The sequence below is a fragment of the Nycticebus coucang genome, chromosome 20 (genome assembly GCF_027406575.1).
Source record: "Nycticebus coucang isolate mNycCou1 chromosome 20, mNycCou1.pri, whole genome shotgun sequence".
NCBI lineage: Eukaryota > Metazoa > Chordata > Mammalia > Primates > Lorisidae > Nycticebus > Nycticebus coucang.
Window position 1 is genome coordinate 13137525 of NC_069799.1, and position 21500 is coordinate 13159024.

General features: G+C 39.7%; 1 protein-coding gene and 1 pseudogene across 1 annotated transcript; one reads left to right on the forward strand and one right to left on the reverse strand.

Annotated features, from left to right (window-relative positions):
• Positions 1–21500, reverse strand: part of LOC128572387 (PHD finger protein 6-like) — a 283036-nt pseudogene that overhangs the window by 221914 nt on the left and 39622 nt on the right.
• LOC128572388 (myelin-oligodendrocyte glycoprotein-like) lies at positions 14514–17604 on the forward strand. Its single transcript, XM_053572295.1, has 2 exons — positions 14514–14848; positions 17242–17604. Exons 1-2 carry the CDS (start codon positions 14587–14589, stop codon positions 17553–17555), a joined length of 576 nt encoding a protein of 191 aa, XP_053428270.1. The 5' UTR covers positions 14514–14586; the 3' UTR covers positions 17556–17604.

Genomic DNA, 21500 nt, shown 5'->3' on the forward strand with positions numbered 1-21500 from the left:
TCTGGGATCAAGGAGCCATGCCCCGCTTACCCAGTGCATGACCTTTGGCACAGTTTTTAAATTCCCTTTGTTGTCATTGTTTAATTTCACATTTTATTTTTATTACACTGGACTGTGAAAAGAAGGCATCATGGGTGAATACAACTGAGTTATTCAGTTGTTATTTTAAACAAAACTGGGATCCATCTTTAAATTCTTTTAACAGGTACATTAGTATTTGCATTCTTAAGGTTAAATACTATTTCCAATATAGAAATTCATCCATTAATGAAAGATGCATTAACCAGGAAATGGGCTGTTTGAAGTAAAGATAAATGATCCATTTGAATGAAAAATATCGATGTGAAAGTGAAATGTGAATATACCTTAACTGAGAAAATCTATGCATTTGGAAGAGTCAATGAGAGTTTTCAACTTCAATTCTGGAAACTTAAATTCTGATTTTAAGAAAAAACATGCTATGAAACAATAAGAGATATATATATTCATAGTTTGTCAAAAAAAAAGAGGTAATTTTAAATTCTAAAACTTTAGTTGTGCCCTTTACCTGAGAAAGCATCATCTACCAAAAACACCAGAAAACAATTAATATACTGGAAGAGGAATTTCTAATATCATTTTTAAATTCTGTTAAATCTCTGAGTTTCTCTTCGGTTAAAAAGCTCAGAATAAGGAATAAAAATGCAAATACAGTCATTAATGAGGTGAAAACATTCTAGTCTTCCAAGTAGTCCAAATGTGAATTCAAATGATATGCAGTGGCCTTGGTAAAGCAGACTTGGATTAAAAGAAATAAATATGTTAAGACGTGGAAAGAAAACCTCAGATATGTCCAAATCCATTCATCTAGCAATTTTCTTCTAGCAATTATTCCTCAGACAATATCCACAGAGACACAGAAAAGTGAAATTTTTAAAAAGAAAATATGTACCCTAAATGTTACGACAGAAAAAATGATCCATTGCTTTCCTACAACCTAATAATAACCATCTAAGTCTAGTGAATTAATTTTGTAGTGTTCTAAAATTTTAAATAACTGATTATGAATTATGAAATATCCCACTGCACTGGGATATATGCTATTACTGTATAAATTAAATTTCCCCCAAAATGATAAATCCCAAATATGTACCACTGCACTTAAGTTTTACCTACTAGAGGGTGGTTCTTGGAAAATCTGCTGTTCTAATGATTTTGCTCTTATTATTGCTGTAAGGAACATGGTATAAAGTTCACTTTTTTAGCTCCAAAAGTCTACCATTGCCTGTACAATCTTAACCGCGTTGTAGGGCTTTCTTTTTAAAGTGCCCTTTTCTTTTCATCAATAATTTTAAAAGGTTTATTTCAAAATCCAAATTTCTCCACCCCTTCTCCCAACACACTTTTGTCTGTTTTAGTTGCTACTAATGATAATTTCATATTCATTAGTTTATGAATTGTTGTTGTATCATTTTTTAATCTCTGTAATTATCTATCCAGCATGAGAGGTCATATTTGATTGTGACACGTTGCTTTGCTTTTTTTTTTTTTTTGAGACAGAGCCTCAAGCTATTACCCTGGGTAGAATGCCGTGGCATCACAGCTCACAGCACCCTCCAACTCCTGGCTTAAGCGATTCTCTTGCCTCAGCTTCCCAAGTAGCTGGGACTAAGGGCGCCCGCCACCACACCCAGCTATTTTTTGGTTGTACTTGTTGTTTGGCAGGCCCGGGCTGGATTCGAACCTGCCAGCTCTGGTGTATGTGGCTGGCACCTTAGCCACTTGAGCTACAAGCGCCGAGCCAACTTTTCTTTTCTCTTTTAGACTGTAAGTTGATTATTTATTCAGAAAGTGGTAGGAGGGAATATCAACTTCTCTTTAGTATAAATATTATAAAAGTCTAAGAAAGGAGCATCAAAAACTTTTCCCCCTCAGACCAATTACCTTTTATTAATTTTTGGCCTTACATTGATTTTTATTTACACTTTTTAAAATTTCAGAATATTAAAAAAAAATAAATAAAATGAAATAAATTTTCAGAATATTATGGTCTACAAATGTTTGTTACATTAATTGCTTTTCTAAAATGTGAGTCAAAGTTATAATTGTACCCTCACCCAGACAGTGTGCATTGTTCCCATTAGTTGTAAGTTTACCTCTCCTATTGCCCCTCCCACCTACCTGCTTTCCTTGAGTTTTAATACCAAATGTGTACTTGGGAATTGATTGATTAGTTCCAATTTAATAGTGAATGCATGTGTTATTTGTTTTTCCATTCTTGCAAAACTTCACTTAGAGGAATGGTCTTCAGTTCCATCCAGGTTGTTACGGTGTCAAGTCAGCCTATGTTGATGGCTGAGTAGGTATTCCATGGTATACATATACCACATTTCATTAATCTACTCATGCTTTCACAAGCACTTGAGTTGGCTCCACATCACTGCGATAGGAAACTGTGCTATAGTAAACATTCAAGTGCACTTGTCTTTTTTTATATAATGACTTTTTTCCTTTGAGTAAATACCTAACACTGGATCAAATGGTTGGTCTATTTGAAAATCTTTTGAGGTATGTCCTTATGACCTTCCATAGAGGTTATTGAGTTTGCAACAACTACTACTATTTGTCACCAACCGTATATAAGTATTCCTTTCTTTATGATCTATGTACAAATGACTTAATAAAAAAAAAAGGAAATAAAATTTTTAAAAAAGTGTTCCTTTCCACATCCATGCACTTGATGTTTTGGGACTTTTTGATAAATGCCATTCTCACTGGATTTAGGTGATATTTTATTGTGGTGTTGATTTGCATTTCCTGGATGATTAGAAACAGTGAGAATTTTTTTTTTAATTTTTGTTGTCCATTAGTCTATCTTCTTTTAAAAACTTCTCTTCATGTCTTTTGCCCACATTGTTATGCAGCTGTTTGAGCTCCTCTTACCAATTTGCTGGAGTTCTTTATCAGATCTCATTATCAGCCCATTATTGGATGGATACCATGCAAATAATATTTTCTTCCATTCTGTAGGTTGTCTATTCACCCTATCGATTGTTTCCTTGCCTGTGCAGAAGCTTTTTAATCAAATCCCAGATGTTAATTTTTGTTGTTGCTGTAATTGTGTTTGGAGTGTTCTTCATAAATTGTTCTCCTAGGGTAAAGCCTAGAATTCTTACAGTTTTATGCCTTATGTTTATGTCTGTTATCCATTGTGAACCAGTTTTGTAAATGGTGAGAGGTGTGGAGACTGTCTCAGTAGTCTGCATGTATCTATCACATTTTCCCAGCACCATTTATTTAATAGGGGTTCTTTCCCCCAGTATATGTTATGGACTCCTTTGTCAAAGATCAAATGGAAATATGAGGATGGCTTTATATCTGCATGTTCTGTTCTAATCTATTAGTTCTTGTGCCAGTACTGTGCTGTCTGGGTTCCTATATCTTTGTAGTATAGTTTGAAATCTGGTAAAGTCATGCCTCTTGATTTGTCTTTTTTGCTTAAGGTTGCTTGGACTATTCACATTCTTTTCTGGCTCTATACAAAGCATAGAATAATTTTTTCTTGACCTGCAAAAAATAGCCCTGGTATTTTAATGGGGATAGTGTTGAATCTGCAGATTACTCTGGGTAGTATAGACATTTTAAGAATGTTTATACTGTTCATCCATGAGCATGAAATATTTTTTCTTTTCTTTTTTCTTTTCATCATCTGCAATTTCCTTCCTTAGTGAGTCAGAGTTCTTCTTATGGAGGGCTTTTACCTTTTTGGTTAAATATATTCCTAGGTATTTTGTTTTCTTTGTTGCTATTATGAAAGTTATTAAGTCTTCGATTTGATCCTCAGCTTGACTGTTATTGATGTATGGGAATACTAGTGATTTGTGTACATCACTTTTTTTTTTTTTTTTGGCCGGGGCTGGGTTTGAACCCGCCACCTCCAGCATATGGGATCGGCGCCCTACTCCTTGAGCCACAGGCACCGCCCTGTGTACATCACTTTTATAACCTGAGACTCTACTGAACTTATTTATCAATTCCAGGAGTTTCTTGCCAGAATCTTCAGATTTTCTTGATAGAAGATACATCGTCAGCAAAGAGAGATAGCCAGACCTCTTCTGTACTCATTTGGATACTCTTTCCTTCCCACGTCTGATTGCTGTGGCTCGGACTTCTAGCACTATGTTGAAGTGGTAACAGTGGGCAACCTTGTCAAGTTCCAGATCTAAGCAGGAATGCTTTCAATTTTTTCTTGTTCAGTATGATGTTGGCTACGAGTTTGTCTTATGCAGCTTTTATTATTTAAAAATGATTCTCACCTTTGCCTATTTTGTTAAGCATTCTTATAATATATGGCTCTGAATTTTGTTGAATGCTTTTTTCTGACTCTATTGAGAGGAGCATATGGTCTTTGTTTTTGCTTTTATTTATGTGGTGAACTACAGTTACAGATATTTTTTTCATGTGATGCTGAATTAGGTTTGCCAAGATTTTATTGAGAATTTTTGCAACTATTTTATAAGGGATATTGCTCTGCAGTTTCTTTTTTGTTGTTGTGTCCTTTCTCGGCATGGTATCAAGGTGATAGTGGCTTAATAGAATGAGTTGGGGAGGATTCCTTTCTTTTTGATGTATGAAACAATTTCTGGACAGACATGGTGGCTCACACCTATAATCTTAGCACTCTGGAAGGCTGAGGCAGGTGGATTGTTTGAGCTCAGGAGTTCAAGACCAGCCTGAGCAAGACCCTGTCTCTACTATTAAAAATAGAAAAACTAGCTGGGCATCATTGCGGGTGCCTGTAGTCTCAGCTACTTGGGAGGCTAAGGCAAGAAGGATCACTTGGGCCTAAGAGTTTGAGATTGCTATGAGCTATAAGGCCACAGCATGCTACTCAGGGGAACAAAGTGAGACTCTGTCTCAAAAAGAAGAAAAGTAAGTACCAGCTTAACATAAGTACCAGCTTTTCTTTATAAAATTCAGCTGTGAAAAATAACTGGTTCAGAATTCCTTTTTTGGAAGGTTTTTATATTGCTGCTTTAATTTTATTACTTGGTCTGTTTAGGAGTTCTATTTCTTTCTGACTGAGCCTAGGGAGGTTGTATGTTTTCAAAAGTTTGTCCATTTCCTCAACATTTTCCACTTTATGTGCATAGAGTTTTTATAGTATTCAGAGATGATGGTTTGTATTTTTGTGGTATCAGTTGTAATATCTCCTTTTTCATTTCCGACCTAGCTTATTAGGGTCCTTTTTATTCTCATAATGATTAATCTAGCAAGAGGTCTTTATATTGTGTTCATCTTTCCAAAAACACCAATTTTGGTTTCCTTACTCTTCTGTACATTTCTTTTGTTGCTGATTCCAATTAGTTCTGATCTGACCTTGTTATTTCTTTTCTTCTGCTATGTTTTGAGAGTATTACTCTGCCTTTTATAATTCCTTGAGATACTTCACTAGACTGATCATTTATCATTGTTCTGTTTTTTCAAAGTAGGCATTGAGGGCTATGAATTTTTGCTTTAGGACTGCTTTTACTGAATCCCAGAGGTTTTGATAACTCGTGTCTCCTTTGTCATTAATTTGAAGAATCTTATGATTTCCATCATAATTTCTTCCTTGACACAGTAATTGTTCAGCAGCAAGTTCCTTAATTTCCACAACTTTGTGTAGAATTGAATGTTTCTGTTGTAGGTGACTACTGATTTTATTCCACTGTGGTCTGAGAAGATGCATGGTACAATATCTATTTTTTGAATTTTTGACATATATTTGTGGCCTAAGATATGAGAAATCTTGGAGGATGTTTTGTGTGCTGCTGAAAACAATGTAAATTCAGTAGTTTTGGAGTAGAATGTTCTGTAAAAGTCTGGTAACCCCATTTGCACTAAAAGAGTTATTTAAGTCCCATGTTTCATTTTTATTTATTTTATTTATTTATTTAAGACAGAGTCTCAAGCTGTCACCCTGGGTACAGTGCCGTGGCATCACAGCTCACAGCAACGTCAAACTTTTGGGCTTAAGCGATTCTCTTGCCTCAGCCTCCCAAGCAACTGGGACTACAGATGCCCACCACAACGCCTGGCTACTTTTTGGTTGTAGTTGTCATTGTTTGGTAGGCCTGGGCTGGGTTCAAACCCACCAGCTCCAGTGTATGTGGCTGGCACCCAGCCATTTTCTTTATTTTTTGATTAGAGGATCTGTTCAGTTCTGTTGATGGGATGTGGAAGTCCTCAGCTATTATGATGTTGCTGTGTATCATTTTGTTTAGATCCAGTATAGTTTGCTTTATAAATCTGGGTGCATAAATATTTAGAATTGTTATGATTTGTTGAATTGTTCCCTTTACCATTATACAAAGGGTGAAAAGATGTATACACATTTAAAATGATAAAAACTGTAGTAAAATTGTAAAATTGTAAAATCAAGTCACATTTGACTTCTGTAATTACAAGAGGAGCTCAAACAGGACTTGTGTTCATCTTTTGCTGTCAGTATATACTGAGTACTACAATTTTAGTGCAGTTGTTTCCTTTCCTAAAATGTGTATACATTTTTTGGCACCCTCTGTATAATGGCCATCTTTGTATTTCTTTGCTTTTGTTGCTTTGAAATCAATGTTATCTGATATAAGATAAATACATCAGCTTTCTATTGGTTTGCATTTGCAGGGAATATTGTTTTCCAGCCCTTCACGCTTGATTCTGAATGAGTTCTCATGGATTAGATGCATATCCTGGAGACAGCAGATTCTTGGCTAATTTTTTTTTATCCATTCAGACAGCCTATTCTCTTGAGAAAGAAGTTCAATCCATTCACATTTGTTGAAAGAATTGATAAGTAGGGTGGATTTCTGTTTAGTCTGTAGAGTAGAACTTCACTGCTTTATTTTATCTCTTGAGCCATTGTTGTATCTCAGCTCTGAACTTTGTGCTTAGATGGTTTTACACTGATGGGTGTCTCTTGTGTTGTTCACTGTATCATGCAGATCTGAGTATTTCCTGCAGGGCGGATCTTGTCTTGATAAATTCCCTCAGTATTTGCTTAAGAAATTCTTTCTTTCGCCCTCATATGAAAACTTGATTTTTCAGGATATATAATTCTAAGGTGGCCATTAGTCTGTTTAGAAAACTGAGAATGGAGCCTCTGTTGCTCCTTGCTTATAAGTTCTCAGTTGCAAAATGTCTAGTTAGTCTTAGACTGATGAGTTTTCCTTGTAAGTTACCTGTGCTTTTGCCTCACTTTGTGTTCAAGTTCCTCTTTCCTCTTAACTTTGCCCAGTCTGATGACTATATGTCATGTGATTGCTTCTTAGCAACTAATTTCCAAGCAGTCCATTGTGCTTGTAGTACCTGAAATGTCCAGATTTCTAGCAAGACCTGGGAAATTTTCTCAAGTATTTCCTCAAATAGCTTTTCCAGCTTTTGTGTATTTTCTTCTTTACCCTCAGGGATCCCTGTGACTTTTATGTTAGGCCTCTTTGCATAATCCCGTATTTCTTACAAGCTTTTTTGATTCCTTTTATTTATTTGTTCTTACTGTTTCACTGACTTCTTTAATTCAAAGGTATTGTCTTCTAGCTCTGAGATTCTTTCTGTAAGATATTTTCTGTATGTATATGTCTATATGTACATATATAACTATATATAACCCACACACATATATTCAAACTCAGAATTTCCACTTAACTCGAAGCTCTCCATCCACTAACACTTGATCTTTTGCATCAATCTGTAGCTCACAATTGCTGGTTTCTTGTGCTGTGTCCTATATCTTTTTCTTGGTCTACTCTGGTGTTTTGTAAAGTCTCTACTCCTTATAATTAAAAAAAAAAAAAAATGCATGTAAGACTGGTACGTTTTAAATGTTGACTTTAAAATTTCTCCATTGTCATGCTATCACTATTATTTTAAAGTTTAAATAGATAAAGGTGAAACTTTTACCTCTGAATTTTGAAACATTACTCCAGTTTTCTTATGTAGTGAGGTCGACTGTTCATGGGAGGGCTTCAGAGTATGTGTATCCTAAACCCCCAGAAAAGGCTTGTCTTCACTCCTTATAAAGAATCTCAGGGAGGGCGGTGCCTGTGGCTCAAAGGGGAAGGGCACCGGTCCCATATGCCGGAGGTGGTGGGTTCAAACCCAGCCCCGGCCAAAAACCACACACACAAAAAAAAAAATAAAGAAAGAAAAAAGAAAAAAAAAGAATCTCAGGGAAAATCTGCTGAGATGACCCCACTCTGTCTTACTGCCAAGAACACCTCCTCCTGTTCATGGTTTACCAAACAGACTTAGGTAGGTGGAAACTTTTAATAGCTAAGTGCTTCTCAGTGTATTTTTATTCATTTTATCAAATGCTCCCCCCTACCCTTTCTGGCCTCTTCCACATTTGTCATATTTTCTTATTTCTGTGTCTTTAGCCTGAGATTTCTGTGCAGCATAGCTTCAAAAAGAATAAAAATTCAAAAGGCTAAAGAAAATCATCTGGAGAACTTTTATGCCTCAGTGTGAACTTTTAGGTTCAGAACTTCACTATGTTATCACTCCTGTTAAAATCTTCTGCCCCAGTGTAACCTAATCTGCATCGCCATATTAATCTAATCACAACTGGTTAGGGCCCCTCCAGAGGGCAGGGAAAAGGTCCCCCCAACAGGAGGGAAACCTGGGAAGGACCTGCCACATCAAAGTCAGTAAAGTGCAGAGGAACTTCGATTTCCTGTCACAGTGTGGGGCAGGACATGCTTGGCCCCCTGGACCACACAATGTAGAGGACTCTCAGAGATCTCAGCAAACATGCTAGGTGGAGGAGGTGTGCCCTGTCTCCCCTCCTCCTGTGGTCAGTTAAGGATCTGGCTGGTTATGGTCAGAGATAAAGTGGACTTCGAAATCCTTGTTTCTGTGGTGGTAGTGGGGGGTGGGGTTCCTTCACCTTTCTGGTGCCTGGGGATGGGGCAGACCCTACAGGTTATCTCAGTCAGGGCTAGCACTCCATCTCTCCCATCACTGGGAAGCAGGGCTCTGCAAGGAGCAGTCTATCAGGCAACCAGGGGATAGGCTGTGGGGTCTGGGAAGTGGGGCAAAAAAATTTTCTAACTTTTGTGTCAGGCAGGATAGTGACCCAGAGGTGGAAATTTCTAAGTGCAGAAGATACGGGACTTTGCGGTTCTCTCCTGTGAGGTGAGATAACAGGTCCTCTTTCCCCTGCCCTCTGGAAAAGCCCTGTCCAGTGCTGGTTCCTGGCATCTCCTAAACCCCCTTTGCCCACTTGGAGAGAGACAGGCCTCACATCAGGCTACCTGCCCTGGGAAGGTCCAGGAAGCAGACCTGCAGAAAACAAATCACCTCCCAAAGCCATGGGTGACAGCCACATAGTATCCAATCCACAGCCAGGACACCAGTGAAAAATGGCACCTTTTTAAAATTAATTTTTGTAAGGGGTGTTCACGTGGTGGGGGAAAATAGGGACAGTCTGCCGATTCCCTCCTCCAGCCACCACCAGCAGGGGACCACAGCAGTTCAAACCTATTATGACAGGGACTCCAGCAACAAACCTCAGCACTTTTAAACTGTGTGGAGGTTTGGCTGATACCAGGACAGAATCAGTTTGCACTAACCAGGAACACACCCCAAGCCTGGGACCCTTACTCCAGAGGTCAGCCCCATAGCACTACCCTATCCAACTTGGAGAAAGAAAGGCCAACCCTCAGAGACTCTCTGGAAAGTATCAGGATGACAGAAAACTTTTCAGCTGAAAATTTTCAAACCAGAAGAGGGTGGTCTCCTGTACTTATCCTCCTTAAACAAAACAATTTTCAGCCCAGGACTCTGTATCCTGATAAACAAAGTTACAAACTTGATAGAGAGTACCCAGATCCATTCTTTTTTTCTTTTTTGCAGTTTTTGGCTGGGCCAGGTTTAATCCACCACCTCTAGTATATGGGGCCAGTGCCCTACTACTTTGAGCCACAGGCGCTGCCCCCCAGATCCATTCTTCAACACTGATCATTACAATGGACCACCAGCTAAGTAAAGACACCCAGAAATTAAAGGATAAAACCTAGCTTCCAGGCTTGGCACCCACAGCTCATGATTAGGGCACTGGCCACATATACTGGGGCTGGTGGCTTCAAACCCAGTCTGGGCCTGCTAAACAACAATGACAACAACAACAAAAATTGCTGGGCTTTGTGGCGAGTGCCTGCAGTCTCAGCTACTTGGGAGATTCAAGCAAGAGAACCGCTTAAGCCCAAGAGTTTGAGATTGCTGTGAGCTGTGACACCATGGCACTCTACTGAGAGCAACATAGTGAGACTCTGCCTCAAAAAAATAAATAAAAACAAAAACAAAAAGCAAAAAACAAAAACCTACTTTCCACAATGGCCCAAGACAAAATTAAACAATGGACCTCCATAAAACAAGATGAACAGAAGTCCACCATATCTATCAATTCTCTCAATAAATGTGAATCGCATGAATACCCTACTGAAGAGGCACAGGCTGACTGACTGGATAAAAAAAGCACTAGTCAAAAATATGTTGTGTTCAAGAAACACATTTAATCTCTAAGGATAAAACAAGACTCAGGGGTAAGGAATGGAAAACAATATTTCAGACAAATGGAAATTAGAAGAAAACAGGAGTTTCAATCTTGTTTGCAGGTACAATTGGATTTAAACCAACAAAAATAAATACAAAGATCAACACTAAATACTGATCAAGGGAATAATGCAACAAGATGTTCCAATCCTAAACATCTAAGCACCCAACTTAAATGCTCCCATATACATAAAACAAACACTAACTGATCTGGATACTATAATAACCTACAGTACCATAGTAACTAAGGACTTCAACACCCCTATAACAGAACTGGACAGACCTTCCCAGCAGAAACTAAACAAAGAGCACTAGACGTAAACACAGGCTTAGAATAAATGGGCTTAACAGACAAATACAGAACATTTTATCCTAATAAAATTGAGTATACACTCTTTTTGTCAGCCCACAGATCATTCTCCAAAATTAATTTTATGTTAGGGCACAAATCGAACTACACCAAATTTAAAAGAATAGAAATTGTACCTTCTATCTTCTCAGATCATCACAGAATAAAAATAGAACTTAACTCCAACAGAAATCTTCATACTCACATAAAATCATGGAAACTAAACAACTTTATGCTAAATGACTGCAGGGTCAAGAAGGAGATAAAGAAGAAAATTATTAGATTTCTCAAATAAAACAACAATGAAGCCACAAGCTATCAAAACCTGTGGGATAGGGCCAGGCGCAGTGGCTTATACCCCACTCTGGGAGATTGAGGCAGGTGGATTGCCTGGCCACAGGTTTAAGGCCAGCCTGAGCCAGCATGATACCTCATCTCTAAAATAGCTGGGTGTTGTGATGGACGCCTACAGTCCCAGCTACTTAGGAGGCTGAGGCAAGAGAATTGCTTAAGCCCAAGAGTTTGAGGTTGCTGTGAGGTGTGCTGCCACAGCACTCTACCCAGGGTGACGAAGTGAAATTCTGTCTCAAAAAACAAAACAAAACAAACAAACAAAAAAAAAAAAACTTGTGGGATACTTACTGCAAAGGAGGTCCTACAAGGAAAGTTTTTTATGAGAAAAATTTATAGCATTAAATTCCCACATCTAGAAAACAGAAAGAGCACAAGTCAACAACCTAATGGACCATTTCAAGGAGCTGGAAAAGGAGTAATCCAATCCCAATTCTACAGAAGAAATAATCAAAATTAGAGCAAAATTAAATGAAATTGAGAATACAAGAACCATTTGGAATGTCAGTGAATGAAAGAAAATTCTGCAAGCAACCAGGCATAAAGAATGAAAAGGATGGTTCTTTAAAAAGATTAAAATTCATGGAGGCACCTGTAGCTCAGTGAGTAGGGTGCCAGCCACATACACTAAGGCTGGTGGTTTGAGCCCAGCCTGGGCCTACTAAACAGCAATGACAACTGCAACAGAAAAATAGCTGGGTGTTGTGGTGGGCAACTGTAGTCCCAGCTAGTTGGGAGGCTGAGGCAAGAGAATCACTTAAGCCCAAGAGTTTGAAGTTGCTGTGAGCTGTGATGCCACAGCACTCTACCAAGGGTAACATGGTGAGACGCCATCTCAGAAAAAAAAAAATCATGTGTACCCCATAAATATGTACAACCATTATGTATCCATAAAAATAAAAAATAGATAAAATCAGAAAACCGAAAATTGTTTGATTTCTGGAATAGTATCCTCTATACTCTAACTAATGACTCTTACATTTTTGAGCTAAATGTTTAGCAGGTAAAAAAAGTAGGTTCTGCAAAGATGGAATTATATCCTTCTGACTTTCAAATGACTAGATGCTTCTTTGTAGTCTTTGGTCCTCTGGTCCACCCAAAGTAGTGAATACCTTACTTCTACATGGAAAGCTTTGGACAATGCAACAAAAAGTTTAAAAATTCATTTATTCCTAATGGAGAAAGTACATTATACTTAATAATACATATTATTTTCCTGCCATCATTAATACCCAATAGTGGGGGAAAAACCTGAAGAGTGGTAGTTATTGCAATCTGAGATAGTCTATTTATGTGGTTATCTACACACAAAAGAAAATGTAGGGCAGGCACAGTGACTCACGCCTACAATCCTAGCACTCTGGGAGGCTGAGGCCAGTGGACTTCTTGAGCTCAGAGTTCAAGACCAGCCTGAGCAAGAGCAAGACCCCATCTATAAAAATAGTTGGGCCATTATGGTGGGTGCAAGAGAATCACTTGACCCCAAGAGTTTGAGGTTGCTGTGAGCTATGACACCAAGGCACTCTACTGAGAGTGACAGTGTAAGACTCTGCCTTGAAAAGAAAAAAAAAGAGAGAAAAAAAAGAAAAAGAAAAACTAGAAAGATACTATTACTGTTGAAAAAATAAATAAAAATAAAATATCCTGCCAGAAAATTCCCTCCACATTTATCTGATAATTAGAGGGCCATTTGTGTTAGTTAACTGACTTTTTACAGAGGAAAAATAGAACTTCCCCTGATGTTATGACAAGTAGATAACTACAACTTGGAGCCATTTGCCTGGTTACATGCACAGTGGCAGGATGATGAGGCTCTATCTTTGATGTTTACTTTTCTTTACTTTTTTATTTTTCTTTTCTTTGTTTTTTTCTTTTTTTTTTTTTTTTGAGACAGAGTCTCCTTTGTTACCCTCAGTAGAGTGCTGAAGTGTCATAGCTCATGGCAACCTCAAATTCTTGGGCTCAAGTAATTCTCTTGCCTCAGCCTCCCAAGGAGCTGGGATTACAGGCACCCACCACAATGCCTGGCTATTTTTTTGTTGCAGTTGTCATTGTTTAGCTGTCCTGGGCAGGGCTTGAACCCTCATGCCTAGCCATTGAGCTATGGGAGCCCAGACTGATGTTTACTTTTCAAACTTTTGGTTCCTAGACCCTTAGGAAAGACATTCCCTGGATCATAAAACTAGCATGTAGATTTTAAAAGATTTAAATATGTAGAAGAAACAGAAAAAGTGAGAGGAAAATAATAAAAAGTATTCTTGAGAAAGTGCTCCAAGAAGAGGGAGGGAGGAAAAGATCTGTAACTTTGAGGAATAGGAAAATTTAATTATTTATATTTAGCTTTATATTTTCTTTTCATAATGCTATACTTCAAAATAACCAGTAGTGATGTTTTCAAATATTCATTTTATATACATATTCTTTTTATAAACTGTAGTATAGTTTGGAGTTTTGTTTTTATCGTAGTACAATATCATTTTTAATTCCTTCACATCATATTTAGTTATGTGGTTATAGCATATTGAGTAATACCTGGTTAAAAGAAAGGAAACATTTGGTTGCCAGAATTACAAATTTCATTCTATGCCTTATTAATTATGTATCTTGGACAAGGTACTAAATCACTTATGCCATATCATCTATAAAATTAGGATAATAGTGCATAACACTTTAAATTCTTATGAGACTGAAATGAAATGCTTTATATGAATTTGATTTCAATCCTAGCCAAATGGGAAAACACAACAAAATTTGGGTTATTTATATGACGATTACATTGACATCATGTCCTATTTTTACCACTTGCATGTCTATTTTAGATCTCATCAGTTGCTCGCCACAGCTCATGTTAATTGAAATGGTCTACTTCTCCTATCAGAAGGTCATCTGCAGGCCTATCACAGACTCAACAATGATTTTACCATTTTCTTTTCCTTTTTGAGACACAGTCCATTTGTCACCCTGGGTAGATTGCAGTGGTGTCATAACTCACAGCAACCTCAAACTCTTGGCCTCAAGAAATCCACTTGCCTCAGCCTCCTGAGTACCTGGGACTACAGACGCCAGCCTCAACTCCCGGCTAGGTTTTAGAGACAGTGCGTTGCTCTTGCTTAGACTGGTCTCAAACTCCTGACCTCAATCCACCTGCCTCGAACTCCCAGAGTGCTAGGATTACAAGCTTGAGCCACAGCACCCCACCCCTAATTTTACCACTTTCTTAATTTCTTCCAGGGCTATTCGAGGTGATTGGACCAGCAGAAACACTCATTGCCTTGGCAGGTGAAGAGGCTGTGTTTCCCTGACACATCAGCCCATCGATGAATGCTGAGGACATGGAGGTGACATGGCACCATAACGGTCTGGAAGGTGTGGTTTACTATCATGGAAATATCCAAAACAATGTGAAACAGCAGACACAAGAGTACCAAGGGAGGACAGAATTCCTCAAGGAGAATATCACCAAAGGGCAGGTGGCCCTAAGGATCCATCCCATCCTCCCATCAGATGAAGGAGAGTACAGCTGTTTCTTTATAAGCTCTACGCAGAGCAGCAGTGCAAAATTCCTAGTGTTGGTCACAGGTGAGCCTCTAAGTTAAAACTAGCAATTTGTAGTATATTTTTGTCTAGACACACCTGAAGTGTTGGAATAGATAATGGCATATGACACAGAGGTGTTTGATTCTGTACAGACATTGGGAATGTCAAGAATGACATTCATCTTGTTCATCAATTCATCTTGTTCATTTTTCCCAACTTCTCCGTGTTGTATTAGAAATAGATTCGCATCTTGGGCAGTGCCTGTGGCTCAATGGGTAGGGCACTGGCCCCATATACCAAGGGTGGCAGGTTTGAACCCGGCCCCAGCCAAATTGCAAAAAAAAATAGCTAAGCATTGTGGCAGGTGCCTGTATCCCAGCTACTGGGGAGGCTGAGGCGAGAGAATCGCCTAAGCCCAGGAGTTGGAGGTTGCTGTGAGCTGTAACGTCAGAGTACTTTACCCAGGGCGATAAAGTGAGATTCTGTAAAAAAAAAAGAAAGAAGGATGGAAGGAAGGAAGGAAGGAGAGAGAAAGAAAGAAAGAAAAAAAGGAAGGAAGGAAGGAAGAAAGAAAGAAAAGATTCAGATCTCTTTTCTTTGTCAGCATAATTGCTTAAGGTGACGTACGAACAGGTCGTCCAGTATGTCCCCTGTTGAAAGAAAGAAGGAAGGAAGGAAGGAAGGAAGGAAGGAAGGAAGGAAGGAAGGAAGGAAGGAAGGAAGGAAGGAAGGAAGGAAGGAAGGAAGGAAGGAAGGAAGGAAGGAAGGAAGGAAGGAAGGAAGGAAGGAAGGAAGGAAGGAAGGAAGGAAGGAAGGAAAGAAAAGAGAGAGAGAAAGGAAAGAAAGAGAAAGAGAGAGAAAGAAAAAGGGATTCAGATCTCTTTTCTTTGTCAGCATAATTGCTTCATGTAAAGTATGAACAGGTAGTCCAGTATGTCTTAACTCTGAAATTCTTAGAAACACATCCCAGCGTAGAGATGATGGTCTCACTTCCAAATCTTAGAAGCAGCTAGACAGAGGCAGGAAGAATCTGACCAGCCTCCACCAGGCTCAGGTTTTCTGCACCTCATCCCTGTCCACACTGGATGTGTCCTTGGCCTGTCAGATATGTTCTTACCTACTCTTGCTGAAACATGCTGGCTTTTTGAGATCTCTGGGTAAGTTATGGTCTTAGATTCCACCTCTGTTAAGACATTGCCCCTCAGTCCTGCCAGGATCAAAGGGTAAGGATGGTTTTATTTTCAGCCATGACCTGAGCCTGAATCAGCCTCTCTCATGTCACAGGGCTCTGAATTAAAGTTTATGTGAAGAGTTTCTAAATATACTCCCCTACAGTGGGCCTTCAAAGAAACAAAACCAATCCATCAAAAGGAACCCAATAATATTGAAAGGAGAAAGGTTCTCTCTAAGAAGCCCTGACCTTTGTGGAAATATCCCTGACTCTCATTCTGTGACAATATCTCAGTTCTGAAGACCAATGAGGACAGCAGTCTTTGTCCATGACAGGGACTCTGGATAGGACATAGATGCCTCTTGGACTCCAAGGGACAAGATAAAAGGTGGGCACTTGCACATGGCTCAACACAAATTATTGGAGGTTATTGAAAATAGATTTTCTGTCAAGTTTCAAATTTCTTTTTGGTACTAAAGTTTCTGTCAGCTAGACTCTTCAAACATCTCCTACCTTATTTTTTTTTTTTAGAGACAGAGTCTCATTATGTCATCCTTGGTAGAGTGCCATGGCGTCACAGCTCACAGCAACCTCCAACTCTTGGGCTTAAGTGATTCTCTTGCAAGAACTCTTACACAACTCCCTTTGCAGAGATGCAAAGGTAGTTGTGATTTCTACCCAAGCAAAAAATAAAATTGAATTAAATTAAAATAAGGTAAAGCCTATAACATGCTTCCTTATTTGCACTTTGTGCATTTACCATGAACAATCCACGTGAATTCCACTCACCCTTTTATTAAGCCAAAGTGGCCCCATGATGCTCAGGAACTTTGATTGACCTTCTCCTATTCATTATGGGCAGTATAAATATCCCAGATTATAAATTCCTTGTAAGTTAAATATGTGCAGATGCTAACTTTCAGAATTTACCCATGGGATGAATCCCCAACTCATGAAATGATAGGTCCTTCAAACTTATTTTAGCTATGGCTAATGCCTTCATATCAGTTACAATATGCATGTATAAGCTGTGACGAATAGTGTAATAACAACTGTCGTATATATCTTCTAAATAATCTAGTTAGTATTCCAAAAGAAAGACTTGTCTCCTCCCTAAATTCAGGAGCTTGAACAGGTACACCAGTGTTTCTGCCATTTTTCATGATGAAACTGGGAACCATTCCATTTTGGTCTTTCTGTTTCATAAGTTATAGAACAGAAAACAGAGTCCTATACTAATTCAGTGTTCTTACCTCCTCACCAGGCTTCCTGGGGCCTTCGGTTGTTCTCCTTGGTGCAGATCCCCTTGGACCCTGTGCCCATCCCAGTGCAGTGAGGTGCCTGATGCTGTGCTGTGTTAAATCCCACTGTGTCAGGCTCAGGGCAAAAGCTACCTGCTCAGACACAGTCCTTCATTATGTCTACCTGGTGACTTTGGGTTTTTCTGAGTTTTCGTACATTATGTGGTTTCAAGAATACATTTCTTTAATCCACTCCTCCCTTCTGGAGATGTTAAGATTGGCCGTGGTTCAGGAATCAGTTACCACTAGAGATTCAGACTCTGCCCCGGAGTCCTAACTACCATCCAGAGAGAAAAGTTCTGTTCTTCTCTATCTTGAGTACAAACAGATCCAGCTCCCTCCTTGTGCTGTTCAAATATCCAGGGAGGTTGGTAGGGGATAAAATAGAAAGAGAATGCTTTTTCATATTTGTATAATTTTAATTATTGAAGTGAGAATTCGATCCCTGGTACCTTGAACATGGGACCTACTTGGTTTATCATCTGACACCGTTCACGATTTCTCATTTAATCTCAGAAAAGCCCCTTACGCCTGTTACAATCCATGCATTGTTAAGCTTACGTGCAAGTGTATGTAGAAAGTATCTGGACAGAGATGGCACGTCACTAAGTCACCTTAGGAGGAAAGTAGAAGTGTTGGATGGGAGGAAAGTCCTTATTGCATTTATATCATTTTATTCGTAAAAAATTACATGTCACCCATAAAATGACATTAGCTTTAGTTAAATTGCCATCATGGGTACATGAAGATCTATGGCATTGTTTACACCCCTTCAGCATGTTCAAACATTTCATGATTTTTTTTTTTTTTTGTAGAGACAGAGTTTCACTTTATGGCCCTCGGTAGAGTGCCGTGGCGTCACACAGCTCACAGCAACCTCCAACTCCTGGGCTTAGGCGATTCTCCTGCCTCAGCCTCCCGAGTAGCTGGGATTACAGGCGCCCGCCACAACGCCCGGCTATTTTTTTGTTGCAGTTTGGCCGGGGCTGGGTTTGAACCCGCCACCCTCGGTATATGGGGCCGGCGCCCTGCTCACTGAGCCACAGGCGCCGCCCCATTTCATGATTTTTTAAAGGGCACTATGTGTCTCCCCACACTGGGAGGAAGAGAGAAAGAGAAGTCTCTTCAGGATTCCCAAGTTCCTTAGAATTGCAAGGAGGATGGGTGAGCCCTAGATTCCCTGCCCTGCCCTTCCTGATAATGTTCCCCTGGAGACCATATCTGAGGACTCCTATCCAGCAGCCAGATCACCTGATGTCGCACTGAATCTCAAGTGACATAATTGTTCTTTTTCAGATTCCTTGGTTTCCAGAGTCATTTTCTGGACGGTGGGGCTGCCTCTGTTACTCATTGTGATCACCATAATAATGCATCTGTTGCATCAGTGTATATGTGCTCTCTCTCTCTGTGAGGAACCATAAATAACCCAAGGTAAAAGGAAAAGGAATGGGGTGGTTGAGTTCATTTGGGGAGAAATAGTAGGCTTATGGTTACATATAAATGAGTAAAGGACTTAGGCTTCTTTATCATTTAAAATTGGGTGAGAAAGACTTGAAGAGGAAAAATTACTCCATTTGCATACCCTAGGGTCTTGTATTTGCTCTTGTCTAGGCCTTTCTACTGGCTTTTCCTTCTTCCTAGAACAAATGTTTTATAATCATTTGCAGATTAACCTTATTTCTCCAACAAAAATATAATGAACTACTTATACAAGGAGGTTCTGAGTGTTCTTCAGGACCATGCAGCCATTTACCCCTTTATTGCATTGTGTGTTGCCCTGTGCAGGTCACAAGACAGGGCCACGTGTCCTTCATTACTAGTCCCAGTGACCTACTCAGTGCCCACCTTGGGGTGGCTGAATCACAAATATCTGTTGAGTGGAAGAATGATTCACTCTATTTTCCCAGACCATGTAGGACAAGTGAATCATGCACTGTTTCTAGCCTGTGGTTTAAACATGATCTGAAACCTAATATTTCACAGAATCTCTTATGTCTTATATGAAAACTAATATTTCACAGAATCTCTTATGTCTTATAATTCATCTCCTATACTGACTTGAACTTACACTGATCTGAACCTCATATGTCTGGCTGGCTTCCTCTGAGCCAAAGGTAGGTCCAGGTGAAAAGCCTTGGCCCACAGCTGCCTAATGCACCTTCCCACAGACATGCAGCCAGACTTCCTGAGACTTCAGGAGAAAACAGTGGCATGAAGGAGCCAGAAGGGCGTTTGTAAGTAGGCAGTTCCCCCAAGAGGGTGCATTAATAGTGCCAAACATTGGAGAATGTAAAGAACTTACAAAAATACCCTCAAAGAAAAAGATCATTTAAGCTTCTAAACATACAGATGACACTCAAGTAAGACAAGTTCTCCTTCCTTTTTGTATCCTATAACTGCTCCACCTAAATTTAGTTCTTTTCCTCAAGAGGAACAAGAAACTTCCTGGAAAGGGAGAAAAATTAGCAGAACTGGGGTGAGAGTAAGAGCAGTGCTTGGGCTGGACTGTGTAACACCCAAATTCCTTTCTTTTTTTGAGACAGTCTTACCATGTCACCCTTGGTAGAGTGCTGTGGTGTCAGAGCTCACAGCAATCTCAAACTTTTGGGCTTAAGTGATCCTCCTGCCTTAGCCTCCCAAGCAGCTGGGACTAGGTGCCCACCACAACGCCCAGCTATTTTTTTGTTGTTGTTGGAGTTGTTGGCTAGCTGGCTGGGGCTGGATTTGAACCCACCAACTTCGGTATATGTGGCTGGTGCCGTAACCACTGTGCTATGGGCACCGAGCCTTAACACCCAAATTCTGTGCCCAAGAAGGATTCTAGATGCTTCTTTGAAGGGCTAATTGTGAAATCAAATGAGAGTCTTTTCTACCCAAACACAGTGGGTTTCTGGTCATTCCATAAACCAGATACAAATACGTATATAACTGTGTGTAATATAGCCACATTCAGTCAAATGTTTATAAAATAGATATTTTGGAAAAGTGCTTATTTACCTCTGCTTTAATAAAAATAGATATTTTGGAAAAGTGCTTATTTACCTCTTATTTAACTCTTATATCTATAAGAGTTTTTCTAATATTTTCTTCTAGGATTGTTGTAGTTTTCTGCCTTAAGTTTAAATCAAAGAATTCATGAATAAGACACCCCAAAGCAATCAGAGGAACAAGAAAACAGGCAAATGAGGGAGGCGCCTGTGGCTCAGTGAGTAGGGCGCCGGCCCCATATGCCGAGGGTGGCAGGTTCAAACCCAGCCCCGGCCAAACTGCAACAACAACAACAAAAAAAAAAATAGCCGGACGTTGTGGCGGGCGTCTGTAGTCCCAGCTACTCGGGAGGCTGAGGCAAGAAAATCACGTAGGCCCAAGAGCTGGAGGTTGCTGTGAGCCGTGTGAGGCCACAGCACTCTACCCAGGGCAGTAAAGTGAGACTCTGTCTCTACAAAAAAAAAAGAAAATAGGCAAATGAGACCTTATCAATTTAAAAAGCTTATGCACAGCTAAGGACATAATTAAAAGATCAAATAAATAGGCTACCTATAGAATGGAAGAAAATAGTCACATGCTATACATCTAATAAACAAATGATGGACGGGCGGCGCCTGTGGCTCAGTAAGTAGGGCGCCGGCCCCATATGCCGAGGGTGGCGGGTTCAAATCCAGCCCCGGCCAAACTGCAACAAAAAAAATAGCCGGGTGTTGTGGTGGGCGCCTGTAGTCCCAGCTGCTCGGGAGACTGAGGCAAGAGAATCAGGTAAGGCCAAGAGTTAGAGGTTGCTGTGAGCCGTGTGACGCCACGGCACTCCACCTGAGGGCAGTACAGTGAGACTCTGTCTCTACAAAAAAAAAAAAAAGAAAGAAATGATGGCTTGGCACCTGTAGCTCAGCAGCTAGGGTGCCAACCACATACACCAGATTTGGCAGTTTGAATCCAGCCCGGGCCAGCCAAACAATAATGACAACTACAAACAAAAAATAGCCAGGCGTTGTGATGGGAGCCTGTAGTCCCAGCTACTTGGGAGGCTGAGGCAAGAGAATCATTTAAGCCCAAGAGTTTGAGGTTCCTGTGAGCTGTGACGCCATGGCACTCTAACAAGGGCAACATATTGAAACTCTGTCTAAAAAATAAAAATGTGGTATGTGCATACTATGGAGCACTACTCAGCCATAAAAAGTGGTGGTCTCTTGATAACCAGAATCCACAGAGAACTCAAACTTATTAA

What these genes read in the sequence shown, in the direction of transcription:
- LOC128572388 (XM_053572295.1), top strand. Translation starts at nt 14,587, where the DNA reads ATGAATGCTGAGGACATGGAGGTGACATGGCACCATAACGGTCTGGAA. An exon ending in ATTCCTAGTGTTGGTCACAG is followed by an intron (nt 14,849 to 17,241) that starts GTGAGCCTCTAA and finishes CCTCCTCACCAG; the next exon opens with GCTTCCTGGGGCCTTCGGTT.